Source organism: Protomyctophum parallelum (genome assembly GCF_964188405.1).
Source record: "Protomyctophum parallelum genome assembly, chromosome: 5".
NCBI lineage: Eukaryota > Metazoa > Chordata > Actinopteri > Myctophiformes > Myctophidae > Protomyctophum > Protomyctophum parallelum.
In genome coordinates, this window is record NC_139702.1 from 38,351,312 (window position 1) to 38,365,350 (window position 14,039).

At 42.6% G+C, this 14,039-nt stretch overlaps 2 protein-coding genes across 3 annotated transcripts; both read right to left on the reverse strand.

Moving 5' to 3' along the window:
• Positions 1-2,383: 2,383 nt before the first annotated feature.
• Positions 2,384-8,101, reverse strand: ankrd49 (ankyrin repeat domain 49). 2 transcript variants are annotated; one of them, XM_083765954.1, is made up of 3 exons: positions 8,061-8,101; positions 6,019-6,248; positions 2,384-3,510 (listed from the first exon to the last, which is right to left on the reverse strand). In XM_083765954.1, the coding sequence occupies exons 2-3, from the start codon at positions 6,232-6,234 to the stop codon at positions 3,025-3,027; spliced, it is 702 nt and encodes a 233-aa protein (XP_083622080.1). In that variant the 5' UTR covers positions 6,235-6,248; positions 8,061-8,101; the 3' UTR covers positions 2,384-3,024. The 2 variants fall into 2 exon arrangements, with proteins under 2 accessions (XP_083622080.1, XP_083622081.1); XM_083765955.1 differs by having other exon boundaries at positions 8,057-8,101.
• A 2,382-nt stretch (positions 8,102-10,483) lies between these two features.
• On the reverse strand, positions 10,484-12,169 carry LOC310858353 (free fatty acid receptor 4-like; the record flags this gene model as incomplete). Its single annotated transcript, XM_083764458.1, has 3 exons — positions 10,484-10,831; positions 11,362-11,493; positions 11,627-12,169. 3 exons carry the CDS (start codon positions 12,167-12,169, stop codon positions 10,484-10,486), a joined length of 1,023 nt encoding a protein of 340 aa, XP_083620584.1.
• Between the last annotated feature and the right edge of the window lie 1,870 nt (positions 12,170-14,039).

Consider the following 14,039-nt stretch of genomic DNA (forward strand, 5'->3'; position numbering starts at 1 on the left):
AATTCTGTGACACTATATAGACCATGGTGCAAATAGTACTGTGACCTATCATGGTATATTGATTCAAAACACCTGTAAGTAACAACACATTGTACAGGGTTGCTGTGAAAAGGGAAACTCTGCACAATGTCGTACATTTGATAAGATCTTCAAACAATGAATGAGTTTCGGAACTTTTTGTACAAGGTATCAAATATGTTTTTTAAAAGAGGAGAAGCAAACGAATCGTTCACAGTATATCGGGTGCACGGTTCTGGTAGAAATATAGTCTATTAGAAACTAAGGAATACCCGCACTCATTTTTGATCCATTAGGATTCTTGTGTATTGCAGATTCAAACCCAGCAGCAGAACAAACGGATGGTTTGTGTGAGGAAGGCCTTCCTCAGCGTTGCCTACAGTCAAGAGGCCTAACAAAAGGAATTGAACTGTCTGCAACCATGGGGGCAGGCAAGACGGGGAACGAGTACTTAAGTCCAATTGACATTTAAGTGAAGCCATGATTTAAGATCAGCTTTAAACTTTAGCAGGGAATTCATGGATTTTAGATTTGCTGGCAAAGCATTCCACTGAGCGGTGACTATATAATAAAAAGCATTCTTACGTCTTACCCAGTTACCCTTGAGCGTGACCTGTAGACGACAGGGGTGGATGCGGACGCCTCCTTCTCACACAGGCTCCTCGACCCGGTCCTCGAAGCTTGTCCCCTGGATGTCATCTAAGATGGACTTCACGTCAAAGTCAGAGATCACAGGCCTGTGGATATATAGATAGAATATTTTATTTGGCATAATTTCAAAGCAACAATTCAATTAGTATTATTATATACATGTACTGTATTTGCGAGGGGCAGCACATATTGAACTCTAATACCCAAGGACAAGTGAACCCAATTAACATGCAGTTACCCATAAACTGACCATTTAATGACCCTTTCCCTAATTCCAATAACTGATCAATTATCTAAACCCATCAAGACCGACGCAATAACACATTAGTTACCCATGTCTCAACACAGCGCAGAACTGAATGAAGGCCAAAGACAGTGTGTGAGCACCATCTACTGGACTGGCTGCATTCCAATACAGTAGGTAGCAATATCATACTATAATTCTAACAATGTCTGTGTGTGTGTGTGTGTGTGTGTGTGTCAGAATATCTCACAACGGGTAAGGACTAGTATATATAAATCACAATTCACAAGTGTGTCTGTCTCTTTTTTTGTCCGTTTGTCTTCTTGTCTGTCCGTCTGTAAATAATTTGATTAACTTTTGATATGTACAATGAAAGCTGGTCTAGATTATTGTAGAATGCTTGTGCTTTCACCATAATGAAGCCCAAAGTGAGAGGACAGTTTTCTTTTACCAGTTTTATTATGGGTATGGTTGTAAAGATTATTAAGCAATTAGCCACATTCAGTCTTGATAACGGACCTGGACCTTCCATGTCAAAATAATAGACTTTGGCTGATTGATTTTTTGTATTCAGTTTGTAGAATGGGTACAGCTCAACGAAGGTACAGGTCAACACAAAGTTCTGGGAGTTAGGCCAGGTCAGGCCTGACTAGTTTGTTTTGGGATGTCTGGAGCTTGTTAGTTCTGAGGCTAAATTCAAATGAATAGCTCTACTCATAATGAAATTAAATTAATAAAAAGCACATAAATGGTGGTATACACATATCCCAGGGTGTATGTTCACAAACTCTATACCATTTAATGGGAACCTGCCAAAGATGTATGGTGGTGGGGTATCTCAGTGCTGATGGTTAGGCCTCTTGTGCAACCTGTAAGTTGCTCAAATAACTTTAAAGGTTTTGTGTGATGACTGTGATCTCTGCAATATAAATGTGAGAGCGAGCAGAAACTTGTGTTCAGTTTGCTCTGCAGGCAACTAGTAACCTGGAACAAACCAATGTGTTTCTGGTGCAGTCTAACCTTTCTCTGCTCCTCAACCTGTGCTCAAAGGCTGAGTTCATAACAGAAGGGCAGTAGGCAGCAGCAGTACTGCATATGGGAGAATATGTACGCATCCTAGCATATTGATTTGATCTTGTAACATATTGATCAAGAATCAACTTTAAAACAAGTGAGTATACATACGTACAACAACAGCAACCACAACTTTATGGTGTTTAATCATGAACTGGATACCTGGAAAATGCAACATTGTTCTTCAGCATTTTAGTTGTAGGCCGACTAGTATAAAATGCACCTGGCCTCTTCTAGTTGGATACGATGTATGCTTTGTCTTACTTGAAGAGAAAGCTTAGAGTAATTAGGATGGCGAGGTCTTGCCATTTCACCTATTACAATCATCTTACACACAAAACAAACAAATCAGAGAGAAATCAACAAGCTAAAATGCCAAAAATGTGTGCTCTGAAATGGAGAGAATACCTTTCTCAAAAGGTCACAAATAAGAAACATGCTAGCCACATGTTATTGTGGCAACATTGAACAATTCAAGTCAAGATTCAAAGTCAATACAGTATGACACATTATTAATAATTGAATCTCCAGATATATAAAACCTCTGACCTATAATTGCTTTAATACATTGACTGAAACTTTGAGTAACTATTGACTGTGCTTTCCATTTTCAAGATCTGAAAAAAAGGATCGTCACAAAATATTGGCATAGATTTAAGTCTATAATGGTTGGTCGCTTCACTACTTTGGTCCTAAACAGATATCAACTGATTGGATTGTCATGGAATTTGCTGTGAAACTTCATGATGAATCAAACAAACTGTATAGATTAATCAAATAATAATAATAATAAAGTATTTAATCATTAGTCGCAGGCGCAGCCCAACTGCATTTTGGATTTTCTTTTAAGGAAGTCCCCTTTAGATGCTGAATTTACTCATCTGTATCAAGAAGGTGGACGCCATTTAAAGTAATAGGGCGACAGAAAAGAACATGCCAGGCGTGGCCATTGAGTTCTATGGAGAAGTGGTACCATGTTATATTTGGTCGTGTGTGTGTGTGTGTTTGTGTGTGTGTGTGTGATTTGTGTTTTTAAGTCAGCACGTGGGCACACTGGGCAGCACACTGCTATAGTCTTCCACCATCTCAAACAGGAAGTGAAAAGGGCCACTTCGGCGGGCCACCTCGCTGGCCGTTTCCCCACTGCTGCTACAGAGTCCGGCCTTCAGGTGCCGCTGAGAAAGGAGAAGCTCTAGTGTGCTTGCGGAGTCTGTAGGCGGAGAGCTGGTGTGGGAGGCAGCCAGGTGGAGTGCCGTAAGTCCCCCGTTTGTCTGGGCATTGAGCTCGGCGCCATGTCGCAGTAAAAGGGCTGCCACGGACACGCGGCCCCAGCGACAGGCGCTGTGGAGAGGGGTCCAGCCGTCGACTGTGCGCGAGTTAATGACCGAACCAGCAGCAAGCAACGCCGAGGCTGCAGCGACATGCCCGTTGTATGCTGCACGGTGCAGAGGTGTGTAGCGGTCCTCGTCATGGCAACATGCCAGAGAGGGGTCAGCAGACAATAACCTGTGGATTGTTGACACCTGAAAGACAGGATCGGAGGTAGGGAGAGAGAATGGTGATTTTACGCTAATTTGTCTAAAAGCGCCACATTTTGCACATATGTAGCCCAGGGCCTGATCTAATGATTTATCTAGGGCGCCCGAGAAAAAAGACGGAGAAAACGTTAAAATCACCAAAATTGCAGCTGTAGGGCATGTTTGAATGATCCTCTTTCAATCTGCAAAGCATTAAGTTTCATAAAAATCCACCGTAGGCGTAGACATGTTATAAGCTACTTCCTGTCAAGAACTTGCAGGTGATTATGTTGGATTTTGGAAGCACTCATTTTCATTAACGCCTTCTGCCTCCTGCATTATTCGCAAATTCGAAATAGTTGGTACGCAGGGCCGTTTAGTGACACAGACGAGCACTTCCAAACTCCAACACTTCAAGACTTAGATCACCTGTACTGAATTTCCTGACATAAAGTAGCTCAGATAACATGTCTACGGTGTATTTTTCATATGAAACAAACTCTTTGCAGATTGAAAAGAGTTAAATCTGGCCCTACAGCTACAATGTTGGTGAGTTTAACATCGTTTAATACAAGCAGATCGGAAATTTCTATTTGGATCAATGGACTGTCAATGGAGGGTGTTGCAACTCCAGATTCATCTTATTATGAACAAATCTAGTGTTGCAAATTGCGGTGTATAACCTGTTGTCAGACCTTGTTTTGTTTTGTGTTGGCCCGTAGCATTTACCCTACCCCCTTAGATAGCATTTGATACAGACGTATAGCATGTTATGTAGACAGCACTATAATTGCATTGTATGTAGTCATAGCACGTCATAGTACATATGTATAGCATAGTAGTATATATGTATAGTTTCATTATATAGATATTCCACTGTTACTTTCTTAGCTTATGCATGTTTCATGATAAATGCTTTTTATGTGATGTATTCCCATGCTTTTTGTTCTTGCTTAATGTAAATCACTCTGGATTAAGAGCGTCTGCTAAATGCCTAAATTGTAATTGTAAATTGTCTAGTCAAGAACAAAAATCTGACTTTCCAAACCAGCCTGGTTGAAGCCAGTTTGGAAAATGCCATTAGTAAGCGCCATGTAATTTATTTGCAAAACTGTTGACAAACATCTCTCAAAAACCAAAAAGAAAAAACCTAATTATGCCAACTAAACTCAGCAACAAAAGTTCAGAAACCTACATTTGGTTCATTATTTCTCCACTGCAGCCATAAGATGCAGCTGATAGATCCGCCTATTGTAGGTTGAAAATATCAAATCTACAAGCTCACAACACATCGCAAGGCACCACGTTGTGAGCTTGTATGTCTGCTATTGTCAATGCAAAACAACACCGTCATACGGCGAAGCCCACATTGAGCTTTACAGACTACAGCTCCGCTACTCATCAGCGCTTTATAGTCTTTTTGGTTCAGGGTGTTATTAAGAATGAACAGAACCAGGCGTTCCGACTCCGAGGCTGAAAGACGGAATAAAACGTGGATAAAATTCATGATGACATTAACAGTTAAAACAAACTGTAGGTTTTGCATACGTATTATGGTTGAATGAGATGTAAAGCCAAAAACATTAATTAATTAATTTAATTTATTGTTGCCCAATCACGGCCACTTTAGTTCTTTTTTGGCAAGCGATGTCTGCATGATAGTACAGTAGATTATAGACTATAGTAGCCATGTTACACATATGACGCTCGTATGTTACAGGGGGACCAGGGGCAGGGCTAGTATTTATAAAAACAGGAACAGGCCGCAATCGCAAGTAGAAAGAAGGGCGGCGCTATCATAATGAGGTGTAATTATGAGCTGGGCGCATGTATCTGCAAACACGCATTTAACGTTATTCACAGCGATTTAAAATAAATGCTGATTAATTTATTATTTGGAAGGTAAAATATAATCCTGTCGGCCAACCCTGATATGGCGTCATCTAGTCCAAACATTAACGTTTGTTTCATTAGATCACCTAATCAACATGAGTTAGACTTTAATATATTAGCGGCCCTCACTTCACAGTTCACACGGGTGTGATTTTTTATTAATAAATAGGCTACTGATTTATGCAATACACTCAATTACTCAAATCCTGGTTCATTATGTCTCAAATCATCAAAGCCTCAGGCAAAGTGCTTGGTTTAATGTTTTTAAGTCTTATTAAAGTTATTATCATCCACTTTCCCTCACGAATACGCTTCCTGTCCCCTATGAATCTTATGTTGTTATTTGTCCCAGGACCCAACGCTAAAATCGAGATGGGGGAAAAAAAACTCCATAACCTGTGAGTTAGCTTAGCATGCTCGTTCTACCCACAGATGACCACTCATTTTGGGCTTGCTGCGGCCCCACTCGCCCGCTGTAAGCCTGGGGGAGATAAATCAAGACATGCCCCTCGCGTGACTGCAGACCCGTAGCCTCTGTTTCACTATGAATATTGCAAAAAAAACAGTCTATCCAAATAAGAAAACATAACGTGTGATAGACTTTAAAGTTTCAACACTTACACGGTTGTACTCTGCTGCCCACAAAATGAGCTCCTCTGGTCTCTCTTTGAGTAAGTCTTCCTTTTGCAGATACCATTCCTCACTGTGCTCTCCCTCCTCATCATCATCATCCTCGTCAACCTCCTCCGCATTCCATGAGCTACTTGCTCCACGGGGGATCAGATGTCCATGTGTGTTTAGAAGCTCAAGTTGATTAAAATCTTCTGGGAACTCCATCAAGCTTCAAGTATCTACCAGAGCAAGAGAGAGAGAGAGATGAGAAAAATATTACAATCATGTAAGGCTGCTTTATTGAAGAGAGCAATCCCTGTGTAATTTCAGGCGATTCTCCTTTTGTTCTAAAATCAATATTAACAACTGCGCAAAATGTGTCAGATAAACATTCTGGCGTTCCACACATAGACTACATTTCTATATCCGTCGCTCTGTGTCCCTTTATTCCTATATATGGAGTTCTGTGTCAGGCATACCTAAATATGGAGTGTTGTGATGTCACACTCATACATGCCCAAATATGGAGTGTTGTGATGTCAGAACAGGCCAGCTCCAATATGGACAAGCCCGGGCAGAAGCCTTGTGTCGGTTCTGGACAACCGTGGGTCCGATCGACATGACATTAAATATTGAAATGCATGTTGTAGATTGATTGATTGATTGATCGAAATATTTATTAACAGTTTGTAGAATTTACAGTACATTTTAAGCACAAACTCAATACAAAGACTGTTAACTGTGAGTGGACGACCCAATTAAGCATTACACTTGTTTACAACAGGGTCCACATTGTTCAATTCATCAAAACATTTAGAGACATACAAATAGACACTTCTATGTAGCTAAAGAACAGAACAGGAATTCATCATATAGGAAGCAAAAAGGGAAAAGATACATATACAGTGAGGGGAAATGGGGTGGGGGGGGGGGGGATTCAGATTTTACAGAGGCCAGTTTCGAATTGCAGCCATCCGTAGGTGCCCTTTGAGAGCGGTTTTGAAGGAGTCAAGGGATTCACATGTCTTAATGACTGTTGGTAGGGCGTTCCACATTTTGGTGGCATAGGAGCGAAAATAATTTAGTCCCTTGTTTGTGCCGAATCTGGGTTGTACATGGTTTGTTGCACTCCCTCTGGTGTTGTGGGTGTGGACTTCGTTTACATTAAGGAAGTATTTAGACAGGTACATGGGTATCTTGGTGGTGTATCGAATCTTGTGGACCAGACCCATTGCAAGATGCTGTACTCTGTCGTCGACCCTAAGCCATCCCAGCCTGTCAAAGTGGGCAGGGGTGAGGTGGGTTCGGGGGGTGAGGCCAAGTAGGAGCCTGACCAGTTTGTTTTGGGAGGTCTGGAGCCTTGTTTTAAGGGCCTTTGAGGTGCTGTGGTACCAAGAGGTAGATGCATAGTCAAAGAAACCTTGTACGAGGGCTCCTGTTAAGGTCTTCAAGGTGTTTTTGCTGACCAGTGAGGAGATCCTGTAAAGGAATCTTGTTCTTTGATTGACTTTTTTGAATACGTTGGTGGCCATCTTATCACCGGAAAGATTGGCCTCCAGTTCCTTTAAAACACTGAATTATTCTGCTGCTACAATAAAACAGCACAAGTTTACTCTTATGCCATGCTCTATATATAACCCAGTATACTGCATATTTAGCTATCAAATACAACTTGTCTTTCTCTAATATAACCCATTAAACCCAAGTGTTTGTCCAATTCTCAAATCACGATGGTCTTATTTTCCATTTATTAGCTAACTAGCCAAAGTTCTGATTGCATGCACTCCATGCAGACACATTTTTGCATATGTAATCATCATTCATTAGATTAACAACATTCGTTTTATAGCTATTCATAGCTATTAACCAGTTTGCGCTGCTATTAGCCCTGAAAGTACGAGCGTCATGTGAACCATATGGCTACGCTGCTATTAGCTAAGGTAGCGTAACAAACACACTGCAGCGCTTCTGCAACGCGCAAATGTCAGCAACATCTAGGGTTATTTATAAAATAAGTTTAATATTTATTTATCAATCAGAAGGTTACCTACCAGCAGCTTTGTTTGCTAAATCAAACCACCACAGCTAGCCTAGGTGGTTAGCGAATGAGGTGTGACATGGGATATGTAGTTCTTATCCAGCATACACACAGCTGTAAGAACTACATACCTGCTGCCGAGCCATAGAATAAGACAGAGTTACGCAAACTCCGTTCACATAAACATAAACATTACAGAGACTTTAGTTGTCACTGTACAATACTTTAAAACAGTTGGCATGATGCACACATGCCAAACTTGCTCTTATTTGCGCCACCCTCGTTGAAAACAATGTATTTCCAACTCCAGCTTGTCTCAGTTCAGGCTGCATGAACAGCGCTCGAGTGCTCGGTTTCTGCCCCCTCAATACCGTAACTCTTCTATTAGATGGCTCTGATACCTGCCAACCATAGACTGTGCTGCCAACCAACACTCCGAGATGTGACTTGGGATATGTAGTTCTTATCCAGCATACCCCTGTATAATTAATTACACAGTAAGAACTACATAGGCCTATGTGCATGATTACCTAACAACACTCAGGACTGCATTTTGCAGGAGACTCCATTTATTTGAACCATTTCTCCTGCATGACTCCTGCAGCTGCAGGCCTGCAGCCCTCCATTTCTCCTGCTTTTCTCTTTGGGGGGATTTCACCCTTTTTGCGTGGTCAACCCATGCAGCCACGGCCATAATGATATGCAAATCACCATGGCAGAAACGGTGCGGGGGTCCCCGGGGGGGTCCGGGGGTCGTAGGGTGTCGTAGGGTGCTCCACATTTTAGTGGCATAGGAGTGAAATTAATTGAACCACTTGGTGTTGTGATTGTGGACTTCATTGACATTAAGGAAATATTTTGACAGGTACATGGGTATCTTAGTGGTGCAGTGAATCTTGTAGACCAGGCCCATTGCTGTACTGAAGTTGCTGTACTCTGTTGTCAACCCTAAGTCATTCCAGCCTATCAAAATGGGCAGTGATGGTTGATAACAAAACAAATGCAGTGAGATAATTTAAAATACCCTCATGTAGCACACTATCTCAGCGCGTCCTTTAATTGGTGAAGTTAAGAGCGGACAAGAGTATTAAGGTTAACATGGATTTAATCAAATTGCATAAAGTTATAATATTACAGATTGAATAATATGAATATAAAATGATTTACAGAGCTCTGGGCTTCAAAACTCCTTACCCTTTCAGTAAGTACAATCACCAAATGCCAGGACGAAAAGTCTGAGCACTTGGTCAACACTATCCCTTGCCCATTTATACTGGTTAACAATGCAAAAGGTTGATTCCGACGAGATGTTCCCTTCTCAGGAACTTCTGCTTTCCTCTGGGTTATTTTATGGTCATTGAGTCATTCAGTCATGTTCAACCTAAAGAGAAAGAGAACATACAAAAAAACATACAACTTATAGAAATATGGAACTATAAGGACTGGAGTCACATGAACACATGAAGCCGTTATCCGGTATTTTCAATCCATTTCTCAATACTTCCTGAGCATCAACTTAAGATCATTGTCTGGTGCCACAGTATGGGGCTTTCTGTTTTGTGAGGGGAGACATTGTTACAGTATATTAGACAAACAGTATACGTAATCATGTAGGTAAAAGGTTAAACATGGATATACAATATCCTAACATATTCATAATGTTTAGTACAATTCTAATACCATAACAACATAATGTTTAGTAAAATCGTATGATCACACTATGCCATAACTAATTGGCCCTTATTTAAGATTAATGGATATGATTAGACAACAATATACTTGAAGAGGATATAAGCAAAGGAAATCTCAACAGAAGCATAATTATTCCATCAGCAGGGCCTCACTGTGGGGGGACACCGGGACAGTGTTCCGTTCACCTCCACCATCTGTTCTCTCCCCGGCTCCAGGTAGGATTGCATCCAGCTCACTGATGTGCTATCACGAGCTTGGGTGGCCAATCGTGATCCTGATTATCTGAGCTGTATCTAGATCCTAGATTGTATGTCTGTCCCAAATCAACAGACAGACAATCTAATATTAAGTTTGAGTGTTACACTTTGTCAGCTTGTTCTTTTGTCAGTCTATGCCTGGCATGTCATGATCTAGTAGCCTACCGGTAATTGTCCAAAGCAAAACGAAAGTGTCTCTGAGGAATCTGGTGGGGATGTTATAGCCAGTGGCCTTGGTTGAAGGTACAGTGTGCCCATACACACATGAATAACCCAAGTAGGAACCATGCACACAACACTTTTCAAGGACCTCAATGCATATTATGACAGTATGCCCATGAGTGAACAGTTTGTCTTTCATGGTATTTTCACAGCATGGTATTTAGCCAGATATATATATATGGAGATATATGGATATATAACACATGGCATGGGTAATTGAAGGATGGCTGATAATATATACTGGTACCGGACTGTCTTTTGTACCTTACATCACTGGCACTACTTCAGAGCCACAACAGAGCCTGCGCCAGGCATTCTTGAACTGGAAGACTGAGTAGAGGATGGGGTTGAGGGCTGAGTTAGTCATGGTGAATGTCACCACCCAGAAGAACAGGCTGGAGGAGACATACAGCTGCCCTAGGAAGTTCCTGGCCAGGATGAGGAAGGTGGTGATGAAAATGGGACTCCACATGATTAGGAAAGAGAGCATGAGGACCATTAGTGTACGCAAGAGCTTTATGTCCTGGCGGGAGACAGAGTACACACGAGACTCTCCCATGTGAGAGGATGGGTTGACTCTGGACCAGATCCGCCGCCTGGAACATTTTCTAACCTGCAATATCAGACAAAAGAGATGGTGTCAATCATTAACTTAATACACATTCAATGCTATCTTGTTCTTTAGGAGGTGATAACAAAAATGCATCACACAACAGAGGCAGTTGACATAGTGATTATTTGATGAAAACGAAAGACACAATGAGATTACCTTATCTAGCCAACTAACTTGCCCAATGTAGCGGCACACGAAGGTCTATTATGTCTTAACATTTCTAAAAGGTTGCTTAAAAATAGACATAGTGTCCCATTATCTCGAATGCTCTAATGTTGCAAGTCCAATGTGCTGAGACTTCCAAAGTAATATTGACAGATGATAATGCAAGCCTTGTGTACATACAGCTACCATTTCCAGCTTCAGTAGTCAATAGCGTAAACACTAATGTCCTGCAGCTTTTCTGTTCCCACAATGACACTAAAATGTCATTGTCCTAAGAGTTACATTAATGATCCACACAAGATGTACAGTATACTAGGCAAGTGAAGTACATGGGACAGACTAGACAGTCACTAGAGGATTCCTACCTGTAGAATTTTGCTGTAACTGACCACAATGATTAGGCCTGGAAGCAGGAAGCACAGGGCCGTAAAGGATACATTCCACACAATCTCTGCAGTCATATCTGGCCACTTGAGAGTACAAATGTGGAAATCTCCCTGTTTTAAAGTCATGAAACGCAGATATGAGAAAGGCACTGTGTGGGACCATATCCATCCATCCATCCATCCGCGCGCACACACACACACACACACACACACACACACACACACACACACACACAATACGTACATGTTTTGGGAATTCCTCCTCCATTACAGTGAAGAACAGGCTAAGGGGTATGGATGCAAGGGCAGAAAAAGCCCAGATGAAAGTGAGGACAGCAGACACCATCCAAGTGTTGAGGGTGGGGACCGTTTGCAGCCGAAGAATAGCTTGGAGCCTTTCCACGCTAATGGAGGCCAGGGTAGAGATCGTGACACAGCCACTCACACAAATGACATACTGCACAATGTGACAAGCTGTGTATCCCAGTCTCCAGGACACGGTCCAACGTACTGCGATGATCAACGGGATCATGGTGACAAAAAGCAGGTCGGCCACAAACAGGTTGAGGGTGAGTACCGTCTTATTGGACAAGAGTCGGCGTTCTCTGACGACCATGACCACAGCTCCCATGTTGGCTGCCACGGAGACCAGCAGGACAGCCGAGATAGCCAGGGTCTCCACAACAGTCTTGCCAATGGGATCCGAGTGTCGTCGTATCTCTGAGAAGAAGGAGAAGTAGGAGACATTTCTGGGGTGCAGAAAATGGCCGTGAGGAGAAACATCCATATCCTGGGGGTCTTCTGTTCCAATTAATTGACTCCTTCCTTCATACGTACTGCAACTCAGAGGACGCCTCATGGGAAGAAAGTGCTGAGGGACGCATGACGATTTAAAGGCATGGGTGAAAGGGGTGGCAATGAGTGTCACCAGCCACCTTTGTGATACTGTTTGCTCCAGCTGCTGTGTCACAGGCCGAAAGCTTGTGTCAAAGCAAACAGCTTTTACACCTTGATAGCAAGCAAAATAGCCTCAATGAATAGACCAATTTCAGACTGTCATAATTCAGTTCATCTTGGATAGTGCAATTCCTCTAATAATAATAATTCACTTCATCTTTCGTGATTCAGTTAATCTGTCATATTGACTACGAATAGTCAATATGACATCAGCACAGACGCGTCAACTCCGGGGGTGCCGAGGCGCAGCTGCACCCACTGGCATTCTGTTTTAAACTTTTAATAGCAGAATATGCACCCACTGTATAGTGACTGTCCTGAATGAAAATGTCACGTAGTCACATACCAGCTTGTGCAGCGTCGGGCGCGGGCCAGAGGTGTTGGGCCGCCGCCCATGGGCATTCAAATGCTAATAAGGTGGCTTTTGTTCTGCTGCCAGGTAGAGAGTATAAATGTCCATACATTACAGTACACGATTCATTTCCAAATCCATTTGACTACGAAACTACGATGATGAAGCCACCTCCTGCAAAGAAGCGAGTCCAGTCCATCCTACAATTCGGCGCCGCTGCTGCCGCCTCAAAGACCCGGCTGCTCGCACCAGAGCCCGCTGCTACATCGACTCCAGTGCCACTGCCCGGCGCTCCTGCGCCTGCCGCCGCCAAGACCCGTCTCCCAGTCTGGCAAGACATATTTGCGATCCACAATGGGACAAGCAAGACTCAATCACCTGGTTCTGATAAACTGTCACAGCGACATGGTGCAGGAATTGGACATGGATGCTATAGCCAACGAGTTCATCAGCCGTGCAGCTGTTAGGAGAAACACTTTCCTCGTACGTTAAATGGTACGTCAATAAGCGACCGCCACAAAGCGACTGCTAGCTGTTTATCATTGATCATGCTGAAATGTTGAAACTATTTAATGTTATAGCTGTAATGTAAGGACTCTAGAAACACTTTCCTCGTAAGCGACCGCCACAAAGCGACTGCTTTACTGTTTATCATTGATCATGTTGAAACAAGATACTGAAACAATTGAATGTATTCGTTGTGAACTGAAACACTGTGTTCATTAGCAAACTGTAAATAAATTACCAACCGAAAAACAAAACTCGTTTTTTTTCCACCGCTGGGGGGGGGGGGGGGGTTATTTGTTTTATTCGCATTACAACACTTACAACTAAATTAAATGCTTGTTACATTTTGTCATTGTAGCTTGTAGTTCAGCTATTTTTTTAATCATGATTTGTAAATGTATGCTAAAAAAATCACACCCGTGTGAAGTGAATATAGCATAGCACAGTACCAAATGCCACCCTACAATCTTGTAGATGGGGGGGGGGGGGGGGAGGGGGAGGAGGGGGGGGGGGGGGGGGGGGGGGGGGGAGGAGGGCGGGGGTGGCACCCACCGCCGTTATAGGAACGTGACGCGCCTGCATCAGCAGATGGCCAAAATCTATGGCTCTGGTCGAAGTGTAGTCATCTTTTTATGAGCAGAGGTGCAGAGAGGCCATGCGGCAGCAGAGACTCTGACGAGGCGACCAGGCCTAGCCTGGCTAATAAGCCTGATGCGAATCTGCCGTTGGCAAAAAAGAAATGCCGGCGTCAGTGGGACAGTGGGATATGAGTCTGGCTTATAGTAATTCAGTTCATCTTGGATAGTGCAATTCCTCTAATAATAATAATTCACTTCATCTT

Coding starts and splice junctions, on each gene's coding strand:
- ankrd49 (XM_083765954.1), bottom strand. CDS start 6,234: ATGGAGTTCCCAGAAGATTTTAATCAACTTGAGCTTCTAAACACACAT. Junction 3,511..6,018: donor GGGCAGCAGAGTACAACCGT/GTAAGTGTTGAA, acceptor CCTGTCTTTCAG/GTGTCAACAATCCACAGGTT.